This window comes from Loxodonta africana, chromosome 18 (assembly GCF_030014295.1).
Source record: "Loxodonta africana isolate mLoxAfr1 chromosome 18, mLoxAfr1.hap2, whole genome shotgun sequence".
NCBI lineage: Eukaryota > Metazoa > Chordata > Mammalia > Proboscidea > Elephantidae > Loxodonta > Loxodonta africana.
This window is the reverse complement of record NC_087359.1, coordinates 60,900,453-60,921,482: the sequence shown is the minus strand read 5'-3', so window position 1 is coordinate 60,921,482 and position 21,030 is coordinate 60,900,453. Positions and strand designations below refer to the sequence as shown.

Genomic DNA, 21,030 nt, shown 5'->3' with positions numbered 1-21,030 from the left:
ACCACCAGCCTTTAAGCTAGTAATCGAGCGCAAACCATTTGCCACCCAGGGACCTTGCACATGTAATAAATGTTCAGTAAGTTTTTGTTGGAATGATAATGGGAAGGTACAAAAATGCTCTAGTGAAGTCATAATGTACTTCTCAATTAAGGTTTTGATACCTAAAAGATGTTAAGGTGTTCCCTTGGAGTTTATGCAAATTTATTTCAACTAATCAAAGATTAAATTTCTTGTGTCTGTCTTTTCTCTAGTGATGGTATGAGAAGAATGATATGGTAGGTTGTTAAGATAAATAAAAGTAAGCTCACTGTCATGCCACGATAACAAGCATTATATTACATACTGAAATGCCAGTTCTTAAATGCCAGACTCTACTTCCTATAATCTTGAATGTATAAAAACTGAAAAGACAACATTTAACCCAGAAGATGTTTATAGAAACAAGGAGTAGGATTATCAAATAAATGTTCACCTGTATAAGTTTTAAATAAATGTGTAAGACTCTGGTTTTGAAATAACCTACTAACAGTAAATAACGGCTTGTGTCAGTTTAGGGGAAAGATAGAAGTCAATCCAAGGACAGTAATTGGAGAAGTCCTAATCAGTGGTATACAAAGAAGTGTTTGCTTGTTGTCCTAAATGTGCCACTTTGATGATGTGTGACCTGCAGGAGTGGAAGAAATTTTAATTGCTAGGAAGGGAACAAAGAAGACTGTGTAGGTCAGAGGTGGAAGCCAGAACTTCAGGACTCCACTGAGCCAGTAGTTGAGTTTAGCGCCAGTCAGGCTAGTCCCAGCAGTTTTAGTGGTTGTCCTACTTGTTGTTTGCCCTCACCTAGTTGCAAATGTAGTAGCTCAGAATTTTAATCTGTCTCACCGGATAGTATTGGCCTTCTACCAAACTCTCCAGCCATGGAAAATTTTTAAAAAGAGTAAAGGGGAAAAAAAGCTTTTCGGGAAAGTAGCTTTCAGTTAAACTTTCTAAAACCTTCCTCCTCAATGCCCACCACCCAAAAAAACCACTTCCCCAAAAAAAGTGAATGCACAGAGGAAGTAGCCTCAGTTAAGATTTGTATTTCTGTTTGGTGTGGATTTTTATCACTTAGAGTAAAAACATGACAAATTATTGGATTAAACCCAGTTTGTCTGACTGAGATGTTGGGCAAATTGTTCTGTGACACATAACAGTAAGGGGGGTCAGTAGCCTTTAAGCTTCCTGGCCCTGGTTGGCTTTTTTCTTTGGTCAAACTTTCATACTCAACTGCCACCCAGGTTTCTACTTGGCACTTCACTTAGCTTTCCCCATACTAAAAAGCGGATTTAACATGAGCTGAATGGGCTTCATTTGTGATCCACACCAGAACAGATAAGGCAGCGTGAGCTTAAATGTAGCGCACAAAAGCCAGACCTTCACATACGCTGGAACTGCCTTGGCTGAGCTCACGGTGACTGAAAGATGATGGCGGAATCCAGAATACATAAAAGGGCTTGCTATCTCTATTCGTGCTTTCTTATGCATGTGTCTTGAACTGTTTAGAATTTTTTATCTGGGCAATTAAAAAGTGGGATGAGTGAATGTCTGATAACATTTTAAAGGGAAACAATTTTAAAAGCTTTAAAATCAAACTGAAATCTGAAACTTAGCTACTAGCAGTGGCAATAAATATACGGGAAATGTAGGGGAGGGATCTTAACGATACCGATATTTTGCCTCTGTTAGTCTCTGTGAAGAACAGCTTCTCCATAGGAAATACCCAGTTTGCTCCTAGCAGTCCTAGTCTGTATTTACAAACCTGAGCTTCCACATACTCAGCTCACCTAAGAAGCCTTACTAGGGACAGAGCCCCCTGAATGTTGCCACATCTTCAAATAATCCATTTGGACCTTTGGGCCAGTAGTGCTTGGAATAGGGACTTTGGTCTACAATTTATCTAGAAATGGTTCTTCTCCAGAAGTTTTCCTTTCTGAAAATCCTTTGCTCAGGGTTTTTCTCCTGATAGGACAAAGGAAGTTTAATTTTTAAAAAACCTCAGATGTTTAACTCAATTGCCCGTGTAAACTCTAGCCACTTTTCATTGTTTATGCCTAGCACTTTGTCTCCTCACACTGGTTATTTTTTTTTTAAGCAACTTTATTGGAATATAATTCACTCAATATATTAACTATGTAATTCAGTGTTTTTTAGTATATGCACAGTGCAGCCATCACCACAATCTAATGGTAGAACATTCTCATCACTCCAAAAAGAAACCCCATACCCATTAGCAGTCACTCCCTATTTCCCTCACCTCCCCCAGCTCTGCGCAACCACACATCTACTTTCTCTTAATGTGCCTATTCCGGACATTTCATATTAAATGGAATCATGTAGTCTTTTGAGACTGGCTTCTTTCACTTAGCATAATATTTTCCAAGGTTCATCCATGTTATTATAGTATGTATCCGTAAAAACAGTGTGGGGGAAGAGACTGACCTCCTCCAATCCCACAAGGGGGGAAGGAGACCTGAGATCACCAGCACAAGGCTGACTACCATGAGGTGGGAGCCAGACTAGCCTCCTCCCTCCACCATCTCTACTAATTCTGACACCAGCCGTCCCTCCCACAGCACTCTACTGGGTTCAAGAACTCATTGCAATGGGCACACAGAACACACAAACCATACTCACGATTATGGGGTTTATTATATGGGAAGTAACAGTTACAGTTCAGGCTCAAGAATACCCAGGATACAGTTCTTCCATCAGGACAGCCTCTCCCCAGCTGTGCTCAAAGGCACGCCTTTCCCTGGCCCTCAGTCTCTGCCCAAAGGCCTTCAGCTTTCTCTCCCCTTGGGCCAGGAAGCCCACCACACTATCTCCTGCTAGCAGGTGCCTACCGCTTGGTCTCTCTTTCCTGGGTGATGGTGGGCTCCTCTCTTCCGCTCTGGAATTGGCTCTTTTAAGGCAAAACTGACCAGTTCCCTTGGAGGCCACAGTTACCCTATCACAATCACCTGGGTGGGAGTTACAAGACGGTGGCTAGAAAGACCATATACAGAAGTAATTAATCCACCACAATATCAGTAGTTAATTTCTTTTTATTGCTAAATATTTCATTGTATGGATATGCCACATTTTATTTATCCATTCATCAGTTAATGGACATTTGGGTTGTTTCCACTTTTTGACTACTTTGAATATGGCTGCTTTTAACATTTGTGTACAAGTTTCTGTGTGGACATGTTTTCATTTCTTTTGGATGGAAACCCTGGTGGCATAGTGGTTAAGTGCTACGGCTGCTAACCAAAGGGTCGGCAGTTCAAATCCGTCAGGCGCTCCTTGGAAACTCTGTGGGGCGGTTCTACTCTGTCCTATAGGGTCGCTATGAGTCAGAATCAATTCAGCGGCACTGGGTTTAGTTTTTGGTTTTATATTCCTAGGAGTCCTACTGGTCGTTACATATGAGACTTAGATTGCGACCCTGGGTTTGAAATAAAATAGAATGGACCTAGCCAAACATATTGACTCTCCTCTTTAATTTTGAAAGTTTAAAGGTTCTGCAGTAATGGAATTAGTCAGAAGCCTGCAGTGAAATGGAGACAAGAAAACTATTATTCAAGAGAAGAAAATGGACAGGAGGTGGGGATGGGGCGGGGGCAGATAAAAAGAAAGGCTTTCAGACTTGCTGACCTTTTAGACAGACACCTGTTTGCCAACTTTTTTTTTTTTTCTTCTTCCTGCCTGTCTCCACTTCTTTCACATATCAGCATTTTATTTTGTGATTAATAGCTATGAGATTGCCTGGAGAGAAGTGATATATGTAGGTGCAAAGACCAATGTGAGGACAGCTTACACCAGCACCCATGATTTTGTGTCTACACCAATCACTGTAGACTCTTAAAAAAGGGCTGGGGGTGGGTGGACAGGATGAAGTTTTTTCTCCTCTGATTGTCATTATTTATGATACCTCATTATCTAATTATCTCCCACCAGCCAAAGCTTCAGATTTCCTCTGCAGAATACGGAGTAGGAGGAAATCTCTAACAGTCTTATATAAAGAAATTTTGATTTAGTTTTATAGAACGTATAAGAACAAGTGAGGATTCAGATAATGGTTGACCATTTCAAAGCACCTGGTAATTGTGTTCAGTAGAATATATATCACTGGAGGTCTGCTGTATTTAATAAATTTGTCATTTTAATATCACTGCTAATGCAAAAATTGTTTTACACTGTTGACAGTATTCTAAAGGGAATCTATGACTCTTCTTAGATTAAGTGCAACTGAAGATTATGATTACAGGTTTTATCAAAGTAGGAATTGCAAAATGGTTCTAATACCATATACCCGCCACGTTCTTAAGACGTCCCCATTGCTACCATCAGTGAGCCTGAGAGCACAAGCAGCGCTGCCTCCGCCAAATAGCTCACCATCGCTCGTAACAGCTTCCACCATAGTAGCAAACTGAGATCAGTTTCAAGTGCTCCTTCTATACTATAAAAAATAAAAAAACAAATTTTAATGCAGTCTAGACTAACAGTGAATGTTTAAAGAAGCAGTCTACCACCCTCCCTTTCCATTTAAAAATAAGTCAATACTCATATTAAGACACTCACTTAATTGCTGTATCTAATTAGAGTCCTTCAGTGAACTAGAACTTCCTTTTTAGAAAAGTCATCAGGGTAGAAGAAATTCTCTCTATTGACATTAGAATGGAGAGTAATTATCCTTGTTTTGTAAATTTCACCAGGTGATCTCCAACAGCATCTTCAAGCAATGTTCATATTACTCCGCCCAGAAGACAACATCAGGCTGGTGAGTGGTATCATCATAACTCTGTCCCTCAGAAGACCAGATAGCTAATGTTAAGCAGTCATTGTTATGCCCTATGCCAGTGTTGGGAACTCTGTGGAATGGAAAAGAAGAAATGGTGTGACCCCATCATCCAGGAGCATAGAATTTAATTGGGGATATGAGCTAATGTGAAATAATTTGATGGTTAAAAATTACTGGTAAGCACCAGATTGAAATTATTGAGCATAGTAACAACTGAAGTTCAGAAAACGGAGAGAAAACTTAAGGACTTGATGTAGTTGAGGAAAGTTTCATGTAAATAGTAGGGCTAAGTGTTTAGTGAACTCTTAATTTACCATAATCTTCACATACACTGTTGTCACCATTTCTAAAGTTATTTTTTTATAGTAGTACTTCTAATAAACAGATAACAAAAAAATAGGAATAAGCATGTTTCTTTGTGGAAAGTGAAAGTGGCCTACTTCACTCATTTATATTTCCTGTCTGGCCATCTGCTGCTACCCCTTCAGTAGCAGTAATGAACCATTGTAGGTTTTTGAGTCAGGTAATGACATGGGACAACTACAGTATTTAAGATACAAAATACAGGAGAAAAGGAGGCTGTCTCAAATCAGGAAAATCAGCTGGGTAGTTAGCTATTACAGTGACCCACGTGTGTGGTGATGAGCCCTTCTAGGTTAGGGTGGTAACTTGGAAATTGAGTGAGAGCCCCCAAACCTGTTGCCACCATGTCAATTCCATACTCGTAGCGACCCTATAGGACAGAGTAGTACTGCCTCATAGGGTTTCCAAGACTAAATCTTTGCAGAAGCGGACTGCCACATCTTTCTCCCGCAGAGCGGCTGGTGGGTTCAAACAGCTGACCTTTCGGTTAGCAGCTGAGTGCTTTAACCACTGTGCCACCAGGGCTCCTCTCTATCTTAAACACTTCTATATTCTGAAGCTGTTCTGGCATTCTCAAGCTTTAGGATGCGTCAGAATGACCCAGTGGGCTTCTTAAAACAGTGATTGCTGGGCCCTGCCTGCAGAGTTGGACCTTGCCGGTGGGAATTAAGGGGCAGGAAGTTGCATATTTTAACAGGTTCTCAAGTGATGCTAATGCGGCTGATCCGAGGGTCACGTTTTGAGAACTACTGCCCTAAAACCCGTAATAGCAGGTCACTCGCGCACATTGGGTGCCCAGTAGATGTTAGTTGATAAAAAAAAAAAAAAGCTTCCAAAAATTCTGTGGTTTAGTACAGCTGCAGTTACAGTCTGACCTCTCTCACTTCGCTTTTCTCTTTGATGAGCTCCTGGAGTTTGGATTATACCTATAAATGTTAAAATACTTTTAACCCTGAGAGACTCGAAGGACATTAAAGGAAGCAGTTGGGAAAGCAGAATTGGCAATTAAGTCTTTTCTTTCCCTGCTGAAATACGCAGCTTCAGCTGCTTTACATTTCTAAAATATAAATTCAGAAAATGTAACTGACGCCTCCAAATTAATTCAGAGTTCAAATGACAAGCCATTTCACAGTTGTTTTGAATTGTTACGAACACATAGTCATTATATTTCAGATTATTGAGTGAGTCATCTTTAAGAAAATCAGTGAATACATTGTATGACTTTGGACAAATTAGCACTTTTATAACTGAAGGGAGCATTTGTTAGACTCAAAGCAAAGCCTTTTGTTTTGCGTTAAATTTGGAATGCAAAAACTCTCATCTCAGGGCTTGTACATAAGGTTAAAAGTTTGACAGTCAACTGAAAGCCCTGCCTTTATTTTTTCTAATAACCCAACAACAAATGGAGACACCAAACCCTACGTTTTGCTTTGGTATTGAAAACAGAAAGAAACCAATCTTCCAGCGAAGCTCTGCGTTCCAAATACACTAGGTCTCAAATATTAACTTTAGAATTTAGGAAAACTGTAGCTGGTAAAATGAAGAAAATGGTTTATCGTACTCTTAACACCTCAAGGCTCCGGGAATTGACAGAATGCCAATTGTGATGTTTCGATAAATGGATGCAGCAGTTGCTCATCTAAGCCAAGAGATTTGGATGACAGCTCCCTGGCCAGCCAGCTGAAAGAGATCAATGTATATGCCCGTTCTGAAGAAAGATCATCTAACCAGATGTGGAAATTATCGAACAATATCATTGATATCCCACACAGGTAGAATTTTGCTGAAGATCATTCAAAAGCTGTTGCAGCAGCACATGGACAGGGAACTGCCAGAGATTCAAGCTGGATTCAGAAGAGGACGTGGAACAAGGGATATCTTTGCTGATGTCAGATGGGTCTTGTCTGAAAGCAGAGAGTACCAGAAAGATGCTTACCTGTGTTTTATTGACTATGTAAATGCATTTGACTGTGTAAATAACAAATTATGGATAACATTGAGAAAAATGGGAATTCCAGAACACTTAATTGTGCTCATGCTGAGTCTGTACATAGACCAGGAGGCAGTCATTCAGACAGAATAAATCAGGAAAGGTATGTGTCAGGATTGTGTCTTTTCACCACTCTGGTTCAGTCTGTATGCCGAGCAGATAATCTGAGAAGCTGGACTATGTGAAGAACGCAACATCAGGATTGGAGGAAGACTCATTAACAACATGCAATATGCAGATGACACAGCCCTGCTTGCTGAAAGCAAAGAGGACGTGAAGCACTTACTGATGAAGATCAAAGACTATGGCCTTCGATATGGATTACACCTCAACATAGAGAAACAAAAATCCTTACAGCTGGACTAATAAGCAACATCATGATAAACAGAGAAAAGATTGAAGTTGTCAAGGATTTCGTTTTACTTGGATCCACAATCAACACCCATGGAAGCTGCAGTCAAGAAATCAAAAGACGCATTGCTTTGGGCAAATCTGCTGCAAAAAGACCTCTTTAAAGTATTAAAAAAGCAAAGATGTCTCTTTGAAGACTAAGGTGAGCCTGACCCAAGCCATGATGTTTTCAGTCACCTCATATGCGTATGAAGGCTGAACAATGAGTAAGGAAGACCGAAAAAGAATTAACAAAGAATTGGCAAAGAATATTGAATATACCAGGGACTGCCATAAGAATGAATAAATCTTTGAAGAAGTACAGCCAGAATACTCCTTAAAGTGAGGACATGTTATCAGGAGGGACCAGTCACTGGAGGAGGACATCGTGCTTGGTAAAGTATAGGGTCAGCAAAAAAAGAGGAATACCCTCAATGAGATGGATTGACACAGTGGCTGCAACAATGGGGTCAAACATAGCAGTGATGGTGAGGATGGTGCAGGACTGGGCAGTGTTTCGTTCTGTTGTACGTGGGGTCTCTATGAGTCTGAACTGGCTCAAGGGCACCTAACAGCAATAACAACACATTATCAAAGATCCATCTAATAAAAAATAGATTGGGAAATTAAGAATTAAGTCCACCTAATTCTTAACTAGAGTTGAGGTGCAGCTAAGGTACAAGGAGGCCTTTTCGAGTACTTTGCAAGGAAGTTTAAGAAAATGAAGAGTTCTTGTTGTTGTTTTGCGAGTTTTTTTTAATATGCTGATTTTTTTTCCAAAGTGAAAATAGCTTTATTTTTTCCTAAATATAAATATATTATCTGTTTTTTTACTTGGATGATACAGAAAGATAAAAAGATATCTTTTATAAAAGGTATATATAAAAGATATAAAGAAAGTGAAAGTCACTCTGTATTGTGCATGTTGAAAAAGCCATCCTTAGCAATTTGGATAAATATCCTTCCAGTCTTATTTTGTGTTTTGTGTATAAGAGAGAAAGAGACAGCTGAGTTACAAAATTGAGATTAAAAATATAAATGCTGTTTTGTAATCTGCTTTCTTCACAATTTATCATGATTATCTTTCCATACCAATAGGTAGGTCATTGTTTTTAATGGCTATATGATGGCTTTTTTATACAGAGTATAATTTATGAACTTTTTTTTTTTAACTTAAGAACTTCGTAGTGATAGATTTCTAAAAATCCAGAGACTGCTTCAAGCTCTTATCTGTTTCTTTTGAAGACACTGTTCTTTTAGTTCATTAGTGTTACATCTGAAGTCTATTTTAATTTTAGCTATTGACTTTCCCTTGTTGTTCTTTTGGCTAGAATCTAGTATTTACATACTTTTGAAACCTTTCCCTCTGATGGATTGGGTAAGCTGCCTGTCTAGATGTTGGACCTTTATATTGTGGCTTCCCTGAGGATAAACCTTGCATGCAGGGGCATGACGTAAGACTCTTGTTGGAGAGAAATTAAAGGCAGAGCTGTGGCATAGGCTTAAGGTGGAGTATTTCCTGATACTGGATGATGCTGAGGAGAGAAGCTGTTATATCAGGTGGTGTTTCTGAACAGCTTGCAGTCGAGTTAAGCATTTAAATTAGTTACTGAGGTAAGCTTCAGTATCATTCTTTGATAGATGAGCTTTGAAAACAGATTGGGTTTTTATCTATCAGCAATAAGGGAGAGGCCAGAGATGACTTCCCAGATCCACCTCAGTCCTAGGAGTACTGGATCCAGTTCACCTGAACTTTGTAATAGGATAGACTTTCTGGTAATAATGATCTCAGTTGTTATTTTTGCCACATTTTAAAATTCAAAATGTTGTTTTGTTTGGACAATTAAAGTAGACTTCAGTAGTGCCATTTTCAGTGAGAACTTTAGTTAATCAAGTGCATCTAAATCATTGCGTTATTCCTGTCATCTCTTCCGCAGAAGTTAAGGAGACTGACAAAACATTGAAATTGCTGCCAGTCCTAGTATTAGGGTACTAGGTACAAAGTGCCATTTTAAACTGTGTTTCTCCAATTGACTTGATGAATTAAATTAGATTATTAGATTTTGTTACTCTTACCCAAACAGAGGAATATGAAATAAACCTCAAAACAGAGAGGGAATTAAGTTTTGCTTTTGTGTTGTTACTCTTAGGATAAAAAATTTAAAAAAAAAAAAAAAAAAAAGAATCTTAAAACTTAAAAAGGGACTTTAAACCCTTAGGTTCGTCCTCTGGCATTGCAGAATTTTTTTTTTTTTTTTTAATTTCATCTCACCTTTCTAATTAGGATATAGATGTTGAATAAACGTCATAGGCCCTGATCCCTTGATTAAAACTTCATTTCCCTGTACTAGGAACTTAGTAATTACCATAGGTACTATCTAGAGGTCCGTGATCAAGTCCCATGAACTCTACATGCTGTACTTCCATTTAAGAAGCTTAAATATTACTACACATCTGCAATGTACCGGTCACTGTGCAAGTGCTGGGGATTCAGAGGTGAAAAAGAGAGACGTGGTTCCTTCCATCATGGAGTGGACAGTCTAGTTCTATTCGCCTTTCTAGTAAAAGTTCTCTCCTATTACTAACGAAAAAATAGCAGATTCTTTGAAGCCAGGAAAATGTGCCCTGAAGGCAATTTCCTGTGCATAAAATAACCCCGGTTCTTTATCTCAGAAGAGAAACAGATTTTCAGTACCATTAACTGGCTCAAGACATTTGTCAGAAATTTGGTTTCTAGTTAGAATTCGTTCATTGCTGCTCTTCATGGACTCTCCTTAACCCTGTCACTTCCGCAGTGGCTAAGCAAAAAGAGAGTAGTTACACAGCTCAAATGACCCATTTAGCAAGGCAGAGGTGAGCCTCCCACGGCTTTTGTCTCTGTTTTGATACTCCTAGGAAAAGCTAGAGAACTACAAAGAACAGAACTGGCTACATTAAAGCTTTTTTGTTACAAGAGTTGATACAGCAGGAATGTAATGCCCCCACCATCCTGATTCCAAGTATACAAGATACAGAGCTGTACTTCTGACTTCCTGTTCCATGAAGTGATCCAAGGATTCAAGCCAGATTCACATATGAAAAGCTAAGGAACTAACATTTAAATGGACTAAGCCCTAGCCCCATGGGCTGGAACCAAGGAAGGAGCTGTGGATAGTAAATGCACGTGAGGTTCAGGCACCACTGACTCTCTGACTCTAGAAACCCTCCTAACACATTGATTTAATCAGAAAACTTGGTGCAGGTGAGCTAGAATTTCTTACAGATGGCCTCTCTCCTATTATTACATGTTTAAGTTTGGGCTTGCCTTGGTGAGCTCTGAGCTGTCAGTTTCCCGATCATGTTAGGGGCTTCTTTTACCCCTCACCAAGGCTCTGAGAATTTATGGCAAGACTCAAATACAGATGACATGGGAACAGCTGAACTGTGCTTCTAATAATTTGTCCACAGTTTCTACAACAACCAGTGGCAGCTGATTGGCTAAGTCAAAGCTGATAAAAGGGGGAAAGAAAAAAATTTTTAAAAACCACTTCCACAAATACTACCTAGAATGCAAGTTAGCAAGTTAGCAGGTAGGCAGCAGGAGTTTCTTTGTAAGTGATATTCATTAGTGGTCTCTTTTTACAAAGTGAGGTGTTTCTGTGGTTATTTATCATTTCAGGGGCATTTCAAACATTTGGCTGTCCCTTGCTTCATCTCATTATAAGAGAAGATCCCCAACCTAATAGGAAAGGCCCCGGCCCTCTCACGCTGACGTGGCTTCAGTAGCAGGGATGTCTCATATTTGAATGGATGTTGAACTTTGTATTAAGAAAATTCCCAAACCTACAAAAATAGAGAATATATTATATCCTCATGAACCCATAATCTAGATTTAATAACCATTCAACATTTTTTATTGTGACTGATATATATGGAACAAATCATTTGCCATATCAGCATTCTTCACATGTACAATTCAGTGGTATTAGTTACACTTATCATGCTATTCAACCATTACCATTACCCATTTCCAAATTTTCCCATCACTCTTAACAGAATCTCAGTGTCCCTTAAGTGTCCCCCCTCCTACCTGCCCCTGGTAACCACTGATAAACCTGGTCTCTGCGTACTTGTCTGGAAACCCTGGTGGCATAGTGGTTTAGAGCTACAGCTGCTAACCAAAAGTTCAACAGTTCAAATCCACTAAGCACTCCTGGGAAACTCTATGGGGCTATGAGTTGGAATCAACTCTACGGCAACAGTTTTTTTTTTTTTTTTTTTGGTGGGGGGGGAAGGAGTATATACTTGTCTGTCCTAGATATTTTATATAAGGGGACTCATACAATCTTTGTCCTTTAACCATCACCGTTTTGCCAGACTTCTTTCACCTACCCCTCCTCCCTCCTTTTTTTTTTTTTTTTAATTGGAGCATCTTAAAGTAAAGTTCAGACACCGTATCATTTTACTTCCAAGTACTTAGGAAAAGGCCACAATGCCATCATCAAGCAATCTTTCCTTAATATCCAACACCCTGTCCATGTTTAAATTTTTTGCTGGGCCTTTTAAAAATCATAAATAAAAACTTTTTGAAAAATATAATATGTGAAGCTTCTAAAGAAGCAGGTTTAATTATCAGTGAAACTGCAGAAGGAAATCTTGTCGTATGTAATCTGCCGGATTCAGTAGCGCACAATCAGCACTCTCCTTAGATGTTGCTAATAGATGGCTTCATGTTATAATGGTCTGTAGGACCTGCATCTGTGAATTGAATGCTCACATTCCTATACCTCACATTCCCCACTTGAGTCTTTATAGTACCCAGACCCAGTAAAACCCAGTACATAGGCATGTAATTGCTGTTATTACGAATTATGTTAGTAGCGAACATTTATTGAACATTTGCTGTGTGCCAAGTACTGTGTTTATTAACATGTATTATTTCTTACAACTTTCCAATGGGATCAGTATTATGATGGCTCCCTCCATTTGATTTAGGAACTTACTGATGGTTATGTAGCTAATATGTGAGATGGGATTTTAATTTAGGCCTTCTAAACTACTGGCTATGCTGCCTCCCTAAGTATGTTTAAAATACTGATCTAAAAAAAGGATTGAATGATGAAAAATTGGCCTTTTAAATTTCTTAATTTTTTTTGTTAATTTCTTTGTTGTCTATTAACCTCCAGGCTGTGAGACTGGAAAGTACTTATCAGAATCGAACACGCTATATGGTAGTAGTTTCAACGAATGGTAGACAAGACACTGAAGAAAGCATTGTCCTAGGAATGGATTTCTCTTCTAATGACAGGTATGATACCACAAAATGGGAGATGGGAAACTTGTTTTTAACTACCCTGTTTCAGTTATCTTTTGACTTATCACAAAAATATCTTGTGTCAGTTCTACTCCTAAAATTCAGCACTTAAAACTGTTGTTGTTTGCTGCTATCGAGTCAATTTGTATCTTAGACACACAGTCTTGAGAGACAGGCTTGTTCAGCTTATGTCTTTTGTCGTATATCCCTAACTTACCACTACTACTTAACCTTCCTCTCATCTTTAGGTAGTAATGGCATAAAGTAAATGTTTTAACTTGAATTTCCAGAAAAAAAGCTGCCCTTTCCTGGCAGCCCGCTTTGTTTTCACCAGTAGTGATTCACTGTGGTGATTCTAGAGCACACTCCATTTGTGATAGTGTACCAGTAGATCTGGGTTCAAAGAGAACCCACTTCAACTCCAATCTCTGTGTTAAACCTTACTTTTATCAAATCTTATAGCTGTTTTTTCCTTCTTCTGAGTTTAGAAAAAAGGGGGGGGGTTGCGGTGGTTTCTTAAACGTAGTGTAGATATAGTGTAGAGTCTCTTATAATTATGCACCTTTGGCTTTGGCTGCACATCGCTTCCTGCGATTAAAGATACCACACATCACATAGAACAACTTGGCCTCTTTGTGTCCTTATGTTTTGTTGCTTTCCTTTTTTATTTTCCCTCTTTCTGGAGAAATCTTGGGAAGACTGTGGAATGTGGCTGCTAAGCAGGTCTTTGCACTCTAGATAATAAGCCTCAGGAAATCCTGCCAGATGTCTCAAAGCATTGACTTCCTGGTTCAGGACTAGAATGGAACTGTGGAGTAGCTGGGGGTGTGACTCAGGCCTCGGGGATTTAGCCACAAGGAGAGGAGAAGACTGGAAGTGATTCTAATTGTCCTGGTGTTGGAAAAAAAAGGACATTGTAACTAGAAGGTTTCCCAAACTAGTGTTTACCTGAGCTTATACCTCTCAGTCAACCTGAAAATGACTTGTGGGTTCACAAGCATCACAAGGCCAGAGTTGTTACCTTGTATATCACTTACAGCCTTTAATTGTAAACTCTGAAATTACACAGGCTGTAAACCACATTTAAGAATCTCGTGGATGGTTTTAACCTCTGGTGTTGCCTAAGCAACAGAAGATTCAGTAAGCGTTTATTCTGTCAGAGCACCAGCCTTGCCTATATTCATGTAAGAATTTGAAGGTCTCTGATTAGGGTTTTTAATCTGTCTACATATGTGCAACTACATGTGACTATTTAAACAAAATTAAATTAAAAATTCAGTTCCTTAGTCACAATTAGCCACATTTCAAGTACTCAGTAGTTATATGTGGTTAAACCAAAAAACCAAACCCGTTGCAGTCAAATCAATTCTGACTCATAGCAACCCTATAGGACAGAGTAGAACTGCCCCATAGAGTTTCCAAGGAGCGCCTGGTAGATTCGAACTGCCAGCCTTTTGGTTAGCAGCCATAGCACTTAACCACTATACCACCAGGGTTTCCATACATACATACATGTATACATGTATATATAGGTTTCCTTTATGTGGCTGGTGGCTACCATATTGGACAATATATGTATAGAACATTTCCATCCTTGCAGAAAGTTCAGTTGTACACCACTGCTGTAGATCATATGTTTCTTTTGTTCAATTCTTCTTTATCTCCTTCTTCAAAACCCTACATAATAGGAACTGGGGCTGCATGGAAACTTTAGCCTTCCTCTAGAGACAGAAGGAAACAACTGCATGTTCTCCTGACTCAGAGTACTTCAGTCAGAGGTCTAATCTTACCTCTTTCACTTTGTTCAAAACTCCCCCTAGAAATCATAAAGAATGCTGATTAATATGGGTGCCCAGTCATTTTTTTCAAAGAGCCGCTTCTACTGTAATAATCCTGTCTGAATCATCTGCCAGGTGCTACTAACAAAAGAGAAGTTTAGTTTATGGGAGACAAAAGATAACATGAAAAGCTAGAAACTAGTTTTCATTCTGTTTGGTAAACTTGATGTTATGAAATAGCCACACATCCTCTGCCTAAGTGAGCTCCTTGCACTGTAAGAGAAACCCTGCTGCATCAGAGTACTGGTGTCAGGTAATCTAGTGTCATTTCGGTCTCCGTCGCTTTTGAATGAATTTGTAACATATCTGAGAATATAAAAAGTTCCTGTTTTAAAACAATGTTTAACCAAAGTGAAACCCAGATTGTTTATGACGTGTTCTTCCCAAGTAATGCGTGAGATACATTACAGCCAATTCATTTAGCCTATTTACAGGCCCTTTGAGATTGTATTATATGTTAAGTGATACATTTTTTAATATGCAGTGTAACCTTGATTTCCAAATTGCATTGGATGTATGTCAGGTTATAAAATAATATAGCTTTATGATTTTGTTTTTTTTTTTTTTAATTTCTCTCTGTATGCCCAGAACCTTGAACATAGTAGGCACTCAGTAAATATTTGTTGAATGGGATGAGTATCTATTAAAATAAGTAGCTGTAATTTAATAGAGAAAAATCTCATGAGACTCAAGGTAAACTGGATAAAAATACCAGGTAAACCTAGCTCAGAACTCTTCTTCCTGTTATGTGAAAAAGCTACTTCTTAATGTAAAAAATGCATTTTGGTCTTAATTTAAGGTGAAAATGTGATGTTGGTTCCTACATATCATTGTCACTTGCCCAGAGTTTAACTGGCATCTGGTCACAAGCTCATAAATCACATTCCTTTGCAGCTTCTGTGTCGTCTTCTGTAGTTACTTAATTTCTAGATTTGTCACTGGGCTATCAGCCCTTCATATTTATACCCCAAATTATGCTTGTTGCTAGGAACCCTGCTAAACACTCAATAAAAAAAGCTCTTCTAAAAATAACCCCACTCCACCTTGAGAAGCCATTTTCAAAGCAAGTTTTTTTTTTTTTTTTTTTACCTCATTTAGTCAACAGAAATAGTGGTGGCACTGGCCTGCTCACTTCTAGACTCTGGCATGATAGCTGTGTCTCTGGTGTTCAGGCCCAGGGTCCCCGTATAGATAAGCTGTTACGATCTTGATTTGTATCTCCAGTGCCCTGGGATCGCTAGTGAGCGTTGGGGTAACACAGGCCAGCGAATGCAGTGAAAAGCATTCCACACGGCCCACTAGGGCCTGGCCTGCCTTAGTCCTGCAGTGACTGCAGCCATTAAAGCTTGGTTTTCCTCACATTGTCTTTAAAACAACTGTATAATGCTTCCCCCCCCCATAAAAAATCACTTTCAGATACATGAAAACACCAACTATAGATCCATATTCAGCATTTGTTTTATATGACCATAATTCGCAAATATTGTTTCACTTTAAATATTTTAAATCTTCATGCCAACCCTGTAAGGGTAAGCTTTATAGTCTGCACTTGAAGATGGAGAAATTCAAGCTGAGAGAGGCTAAATAGCTTGCCAAAAGGAGTTGAAATACTGGTATCAAATCTAGATCTTCTGGTACAACTGTTCAATAAATGGTAGTTATCGTTATATCGTAGCCACAGCTTTTTTTTTTAGTTTTTTTTTATTCTAGGAGCCCCTGGGTGGTGCAAACAGTTAACACACTTGGCTGCTAACTGGAAGGTTAAAGGTTTGAGTCCACCCAGAGGTGCCTCAGAAGAAAGGCCTGGTGATCTTCCCAAAAATCAACCCTGGAGCACAGCTCTACTCTGAGTCACATGGGATTGCCATGGGTCAGAGTCGACAGCAGCTGGTTTTTTGTTTTTGTTTTGTTGTTGTCTATTTTTATGGGTAAGCACTAGTCTATACATTTTTTGTGTGTGTTATTTAATTTTCAGAACAACCCAGTGAAGAAGGTAATCTTATCCCAGTTTTACAGATGAGGAAACTAGGGCACAAAACAATTAAATAACTTGCCTAAGATTATGCAATTAGTGCCAGAACCAGGGTTCCAGTACCCATCCAACTCCAGAGCCCATGCTCCTACACATGCAGTACTGTCCCACCGCCTGGGTCCCAGGTTCTTTCCACCATATCGAGCTGTATCTCTCTATATAGTGGTGGGGGGAAGTATAGGAGCCTTTGGGAGGCTGGCTGGAAGGGGAAAATGGTGGTTTATTGTAGTTTTAAGGAGAGAAAGTGGTAGAAGTCTGGAGTAGGTTACAGTGGTCCAGAGAAGTTAGAGCTAGAGCTCACGATCGGGAGTCCATGGTTTCCTGTTCCAGCCTGTTCCATTAACTTGAAGCCAGTTTCCTTCCTGGGTAACTTAAATAGCATTTTAATATAGCATATTAAAGCTGCCCTTTTGTAGTTGTTGGCATTCCTATCAACTCTGCGTTTCAGCAGTGTTAATTCCGTGCACAGCCACCGAGCATTGTTTTGTATTGTGTCCATTTTGTGTCTCTAACTTGTTCACAACCCGTTAACAATTACTGCTTTACATTTTTTAATTCCCTTTCTCTTTCAAACTATTGAGAGTGTTCTAGTGTTCAATAAATCTCTGTAAACCTCGGAGTTAGTATTGAGCAAACCACATACTCAGAAGCCTTTAACAACCGGCAGTTGTTCTTGATGTAAGAAACAGTCCTTAGAGTTCAGTTGGGTGTCGTGACCCTGGGCTGAGATCTGCCAGATGCTATTCAGCCACAGTCACCTAGATTTCATAGAAAGTGGCCATTTACAAGGTAGCCAAATACAGGGAACTCAGTCAATAAGTTTTCTTTGTTAAATATACAGGAAACTGATTAACCACCTCTTTAAAACAACTCCTGAACACATACGTAGGATTAGTAGTAATATGATAGAAATTTCTCTAACGCTCATGTCAAGGTTTATCTTTTGTGTTGAAAGAGTTAATAAACAAAGGACTGTTTCCCAGAATAACAGGAAGTAACTTATGGACTGTTCTTTGTCTTACAGTAGCACTTGTACCATGGGCTTAGTCCTGCCTCTCTGGAGTGACACCCTAATTCATTTGGATGGTGATGGGTAAGACCTTTCTCTTTTTATTCCCCTACTTTCTGCCAAGGGCTGGGGTTCCATCTTAGTTACCATTCATTCAGCTGAATGGAGGCCCAGTGTGCCCAAATGAACTGTCATGTTAGCAGCTCAATGAGTCCTTTTAAACTCTTGTTTTTTCAAGTGCAGTAAAAACACAACTTGCCAGAGACTCTCACTTCTGTTCTCTAGGCTGACTATGGTAAGAATCCAAGCAAGAAGAACTAGTTCATTGGCTCACTCTTTAATTGGACATGTGGGACTGTTGCAATGCTCTCCCCAAGGATGATATGTTCTGTTTCAAACAACCACTTGCAGCCCCTGCCAGCTGTCAGCCTAGAGTATAACCCCTTTCCTGTGCCATTTCCTACCACTGACCCCCACCCCCACCTGCTGGTATTTTTAGAATGAGTCCCCAAGAGACCAAGATGTTTGCCCTAATTCATAAAGCTAGGGTCAAGTTTGTTAAGAACCCACAAGACTTCCAAATAGAAATATACAGCTGAACAGTTGGTACATAGCTTCTGCTGGGAGGCTGTGTAATTCCCTAACCCTAGTGTGAGAGTCCATTCATCTTGCCTGGTAGATAATATCAGACAATTTGCTGAAGCTCTAGTTAACTTCTACATGAAGTGCCTGTTGATCCCCTCTACTGAGCTAGCTAGTGCGAGCCTGGGCAACGACCTTGAAAAATCTCAACTGAAATAACCCACTCTCATTTGTGGATTTTTGTCTTGTTCTTTTCAGTGGGTTCAGCGTATCAACAGATAACAGAGTTCATATATTCAAACCTGTATCTGTGCAGGCAATGTGGTAAGATGACTTTTAATATCTTTCTCAAAGTTTTTTAGTGTGTTATTGGAGCAGCGTTTTGTGGGCTGCAGTATTTGGAATGGTACAGTTGACTATGAAGATGCTGTATCATCTGTGTTAGGATTTTGTGTGATTTGTTTGTGTGGTCATTATAGTTAAAGGTAGCCTAGAAGTACAGTTTTCAGATTGTCAGTGTGGGAGGCATGGTAAGCAATTAAAGTTTAGAAGTATTCTTTGACTCTGGAAGAGATCTAATGGATGAGATAGCCAGTTGGAACTGAGTTTTATAGACACATTGACCAAGTTGGTTAGTAGCAGAGCCAAGTCTAGAACATCACACTTGCCTGTACATTAGCTTTCAATTTCTTAAAGCAATAAGGGCTAGCCTTGATGGAGGATTGCATTATAGATAGCTAAGTTTCTGTTTAAACTGATGGTGTCTGTTTACATAATGCAGATAAAGCCTAGAGAACAAATTGTAGTTGTTAATAATAATCAGGTAGCATAACTGACACGTTGGGCTGCTTACTATGTGTTTGGCGTTGTGCTTTACAGGGATTACATTTAATCATCACATAAACCCCCCCCTCAAAAAAAAATAGTATTATTAGCCCATTGTTATAGATTTAAAAAATCTGGAGCTTTAGAGAGGTTATATGACTGGCCTGAGAGTATCTCTCATGTTTAGACAGAACAGGCTCTCTCACTCTATTGTTCCAAATTATCTGGAAAAATTATTTAGTGTAACTAGGCAATGGGCGTGACTGTAAGATTCAGAGTCCATTCCCTAGTCAAGGACTTTAATGTCTGTTCCTCATTCAGCTGCACGTTGTGTAGTGGAAGTCCCCATGAGGAGTGGAATGGAGAGAAGGCAAGCCAAACAAGAAGTAAAGGAGCCTGAAAAAGACTCCAGGATGATAACCTACCCCTGAATAACAGAACTGATAGGATTGAGGTGGGTGGGGTCCTAAGACAGAGTCCCTGAACAATTGACAGTCTTATCATTTCATGCTGTAAATGAGGTAGGACATAGAGTTTCAGGTCATGTGTTTACACCAAATTTTTAGATTCAGGGCGTATTTCAGAGGTAAATTTCTCATGGAAAACTCGTGACCTCCTTTGGATAAGGCTCAGTTCAAGGCAACTGACCTATCTATTCCCAGGTGCCAAGTAAAACCAAACACAGTAAGTCCCATGAATGACAGTATGTTTTCAGTTACATTTTTGGGAGGAGTACAGAGCAATCTTAATTCTTAAAGATAGTGAAGACTCAAGTAGTAACCTTAGGTCAGGCTTTGCTTTCTAAAGTAGACTGAGTGGGCCTAGCTCTGTTAGCTTATTACAGAATAAACTTTTTTTGGTATACCACATGGGGAATAGTGAACCGAAAGTCACACAAAAAAAAAATAGATGATGTATGGATCAAAATGGCTTTCAGGCCAGGTGTTTCCTTCACAGGAAGGTAGTTACAGCAGCCTCCCACTTCTGTGTGCAGCTGAAGTATCTGAGGTGGTCAGGCCATCAGTGTATTTTAAGCAGTTGCACCAGACGCTTGTAATATTTGCTTTTGAGGCACTTGTTCCCTAGATGAAGAAAACATATATTACGTAACCTGTACATTTCACTAAAGAGACCCTTATGTTTGAATCTGTGTAACGAAACTGGTTTGCTGAAATTCTCTGAGAATTTGGCTTACTTTGTATAATAGAAAGCAACTTGGTTTTTAAGGAAAAAATGTTTTCCTAATAAAACTGGACTGGCACATTTTTTTCTTATCAAATTGGTAAATTTTTTTTTTTTTAAATTTACATCATATGGGGTTGACAGAGACTCAAGGAACAGACACTGTCATATACTATTCGTGGGAGAATAAGCTGGAGCAACTCTTCTGGAGAGTGATTTGCCAATATACCTTATAATTTTGTATGTCCTTTGACCTAGTAATTCTAAGAATTCATCCTAAGGCGGTAATCATGGGTGTGTGCAAAAATTTTAGCTATAAGAATGTTTCTCAGCATTCCAAGAATAGCAAAAAAAAACGGGGGGGGGGGGAGAGAAAACAAGTGTCAAAAAAAATAGGAATCAGTTACATTACGATACATCTATGTTATTGAATATTATGCAACCATTAAAAATATTAGTAGTTGAAGAATATTTATCAACGTGGAAAGATGTTGATGACAGTACAAAGTAAAAGAGCAGGTCATAAATAGTATACAGAATATGGTCATGTTTATTATAAAGCTATGCGTAGAAAAAAGACTGGGAAGATCTACACTAAAATCTCAATGGTGATAATTTCTGGGTGGTGGAATTCCAGGATATTTTTGCCCCTTTAGTCTAAGGTCCCTAAGTTTTCTAAGTGGCGTGCTTCACTTTTATTATGAGGGGAA

General features: G+C 39.2%; 1 protein-coding gene across 5 annotated transcripts in view; it reads left to right on the top strand.

Moving 5' to 3' along the window:
- SSH2 (slingshot protein phosphatase 2) overlaps window positions 1-21,030 on the top strand; it is a 266,689-nt gene that overhangs the window by 204,387 nt on the left and 41,272 nt on the right. For 4 of the 5 annotated variants that reach the window (XM_003416769.4, XM_010596471.3, XM_064271493.1 and 1 more), the window contains 4 exons: window positions 4,731-4,795; window positions 12,725-12,846; window positions 17,747-17,815; window positions 18,572-18,637. In XM_003416769.4, coding sequence (XP_003416817.2) covers window positions 4,731-4,795; window positions 12,725-12,846; window positions 17,747-17,815; window positions 18,572-18,637 — 322 coding nt within the window. Of the gene's footprint in view, window positions 1-4,730; window positions 4,796-12,724; window positions 12,847-17,746; window positions 17,816-18,571; window positions 18,638-20,454; window positions 20,687-21,030 lie in introns of those variants that run through there. The other variant, XM_064271494.1, reaches the window with a different exon arrangement.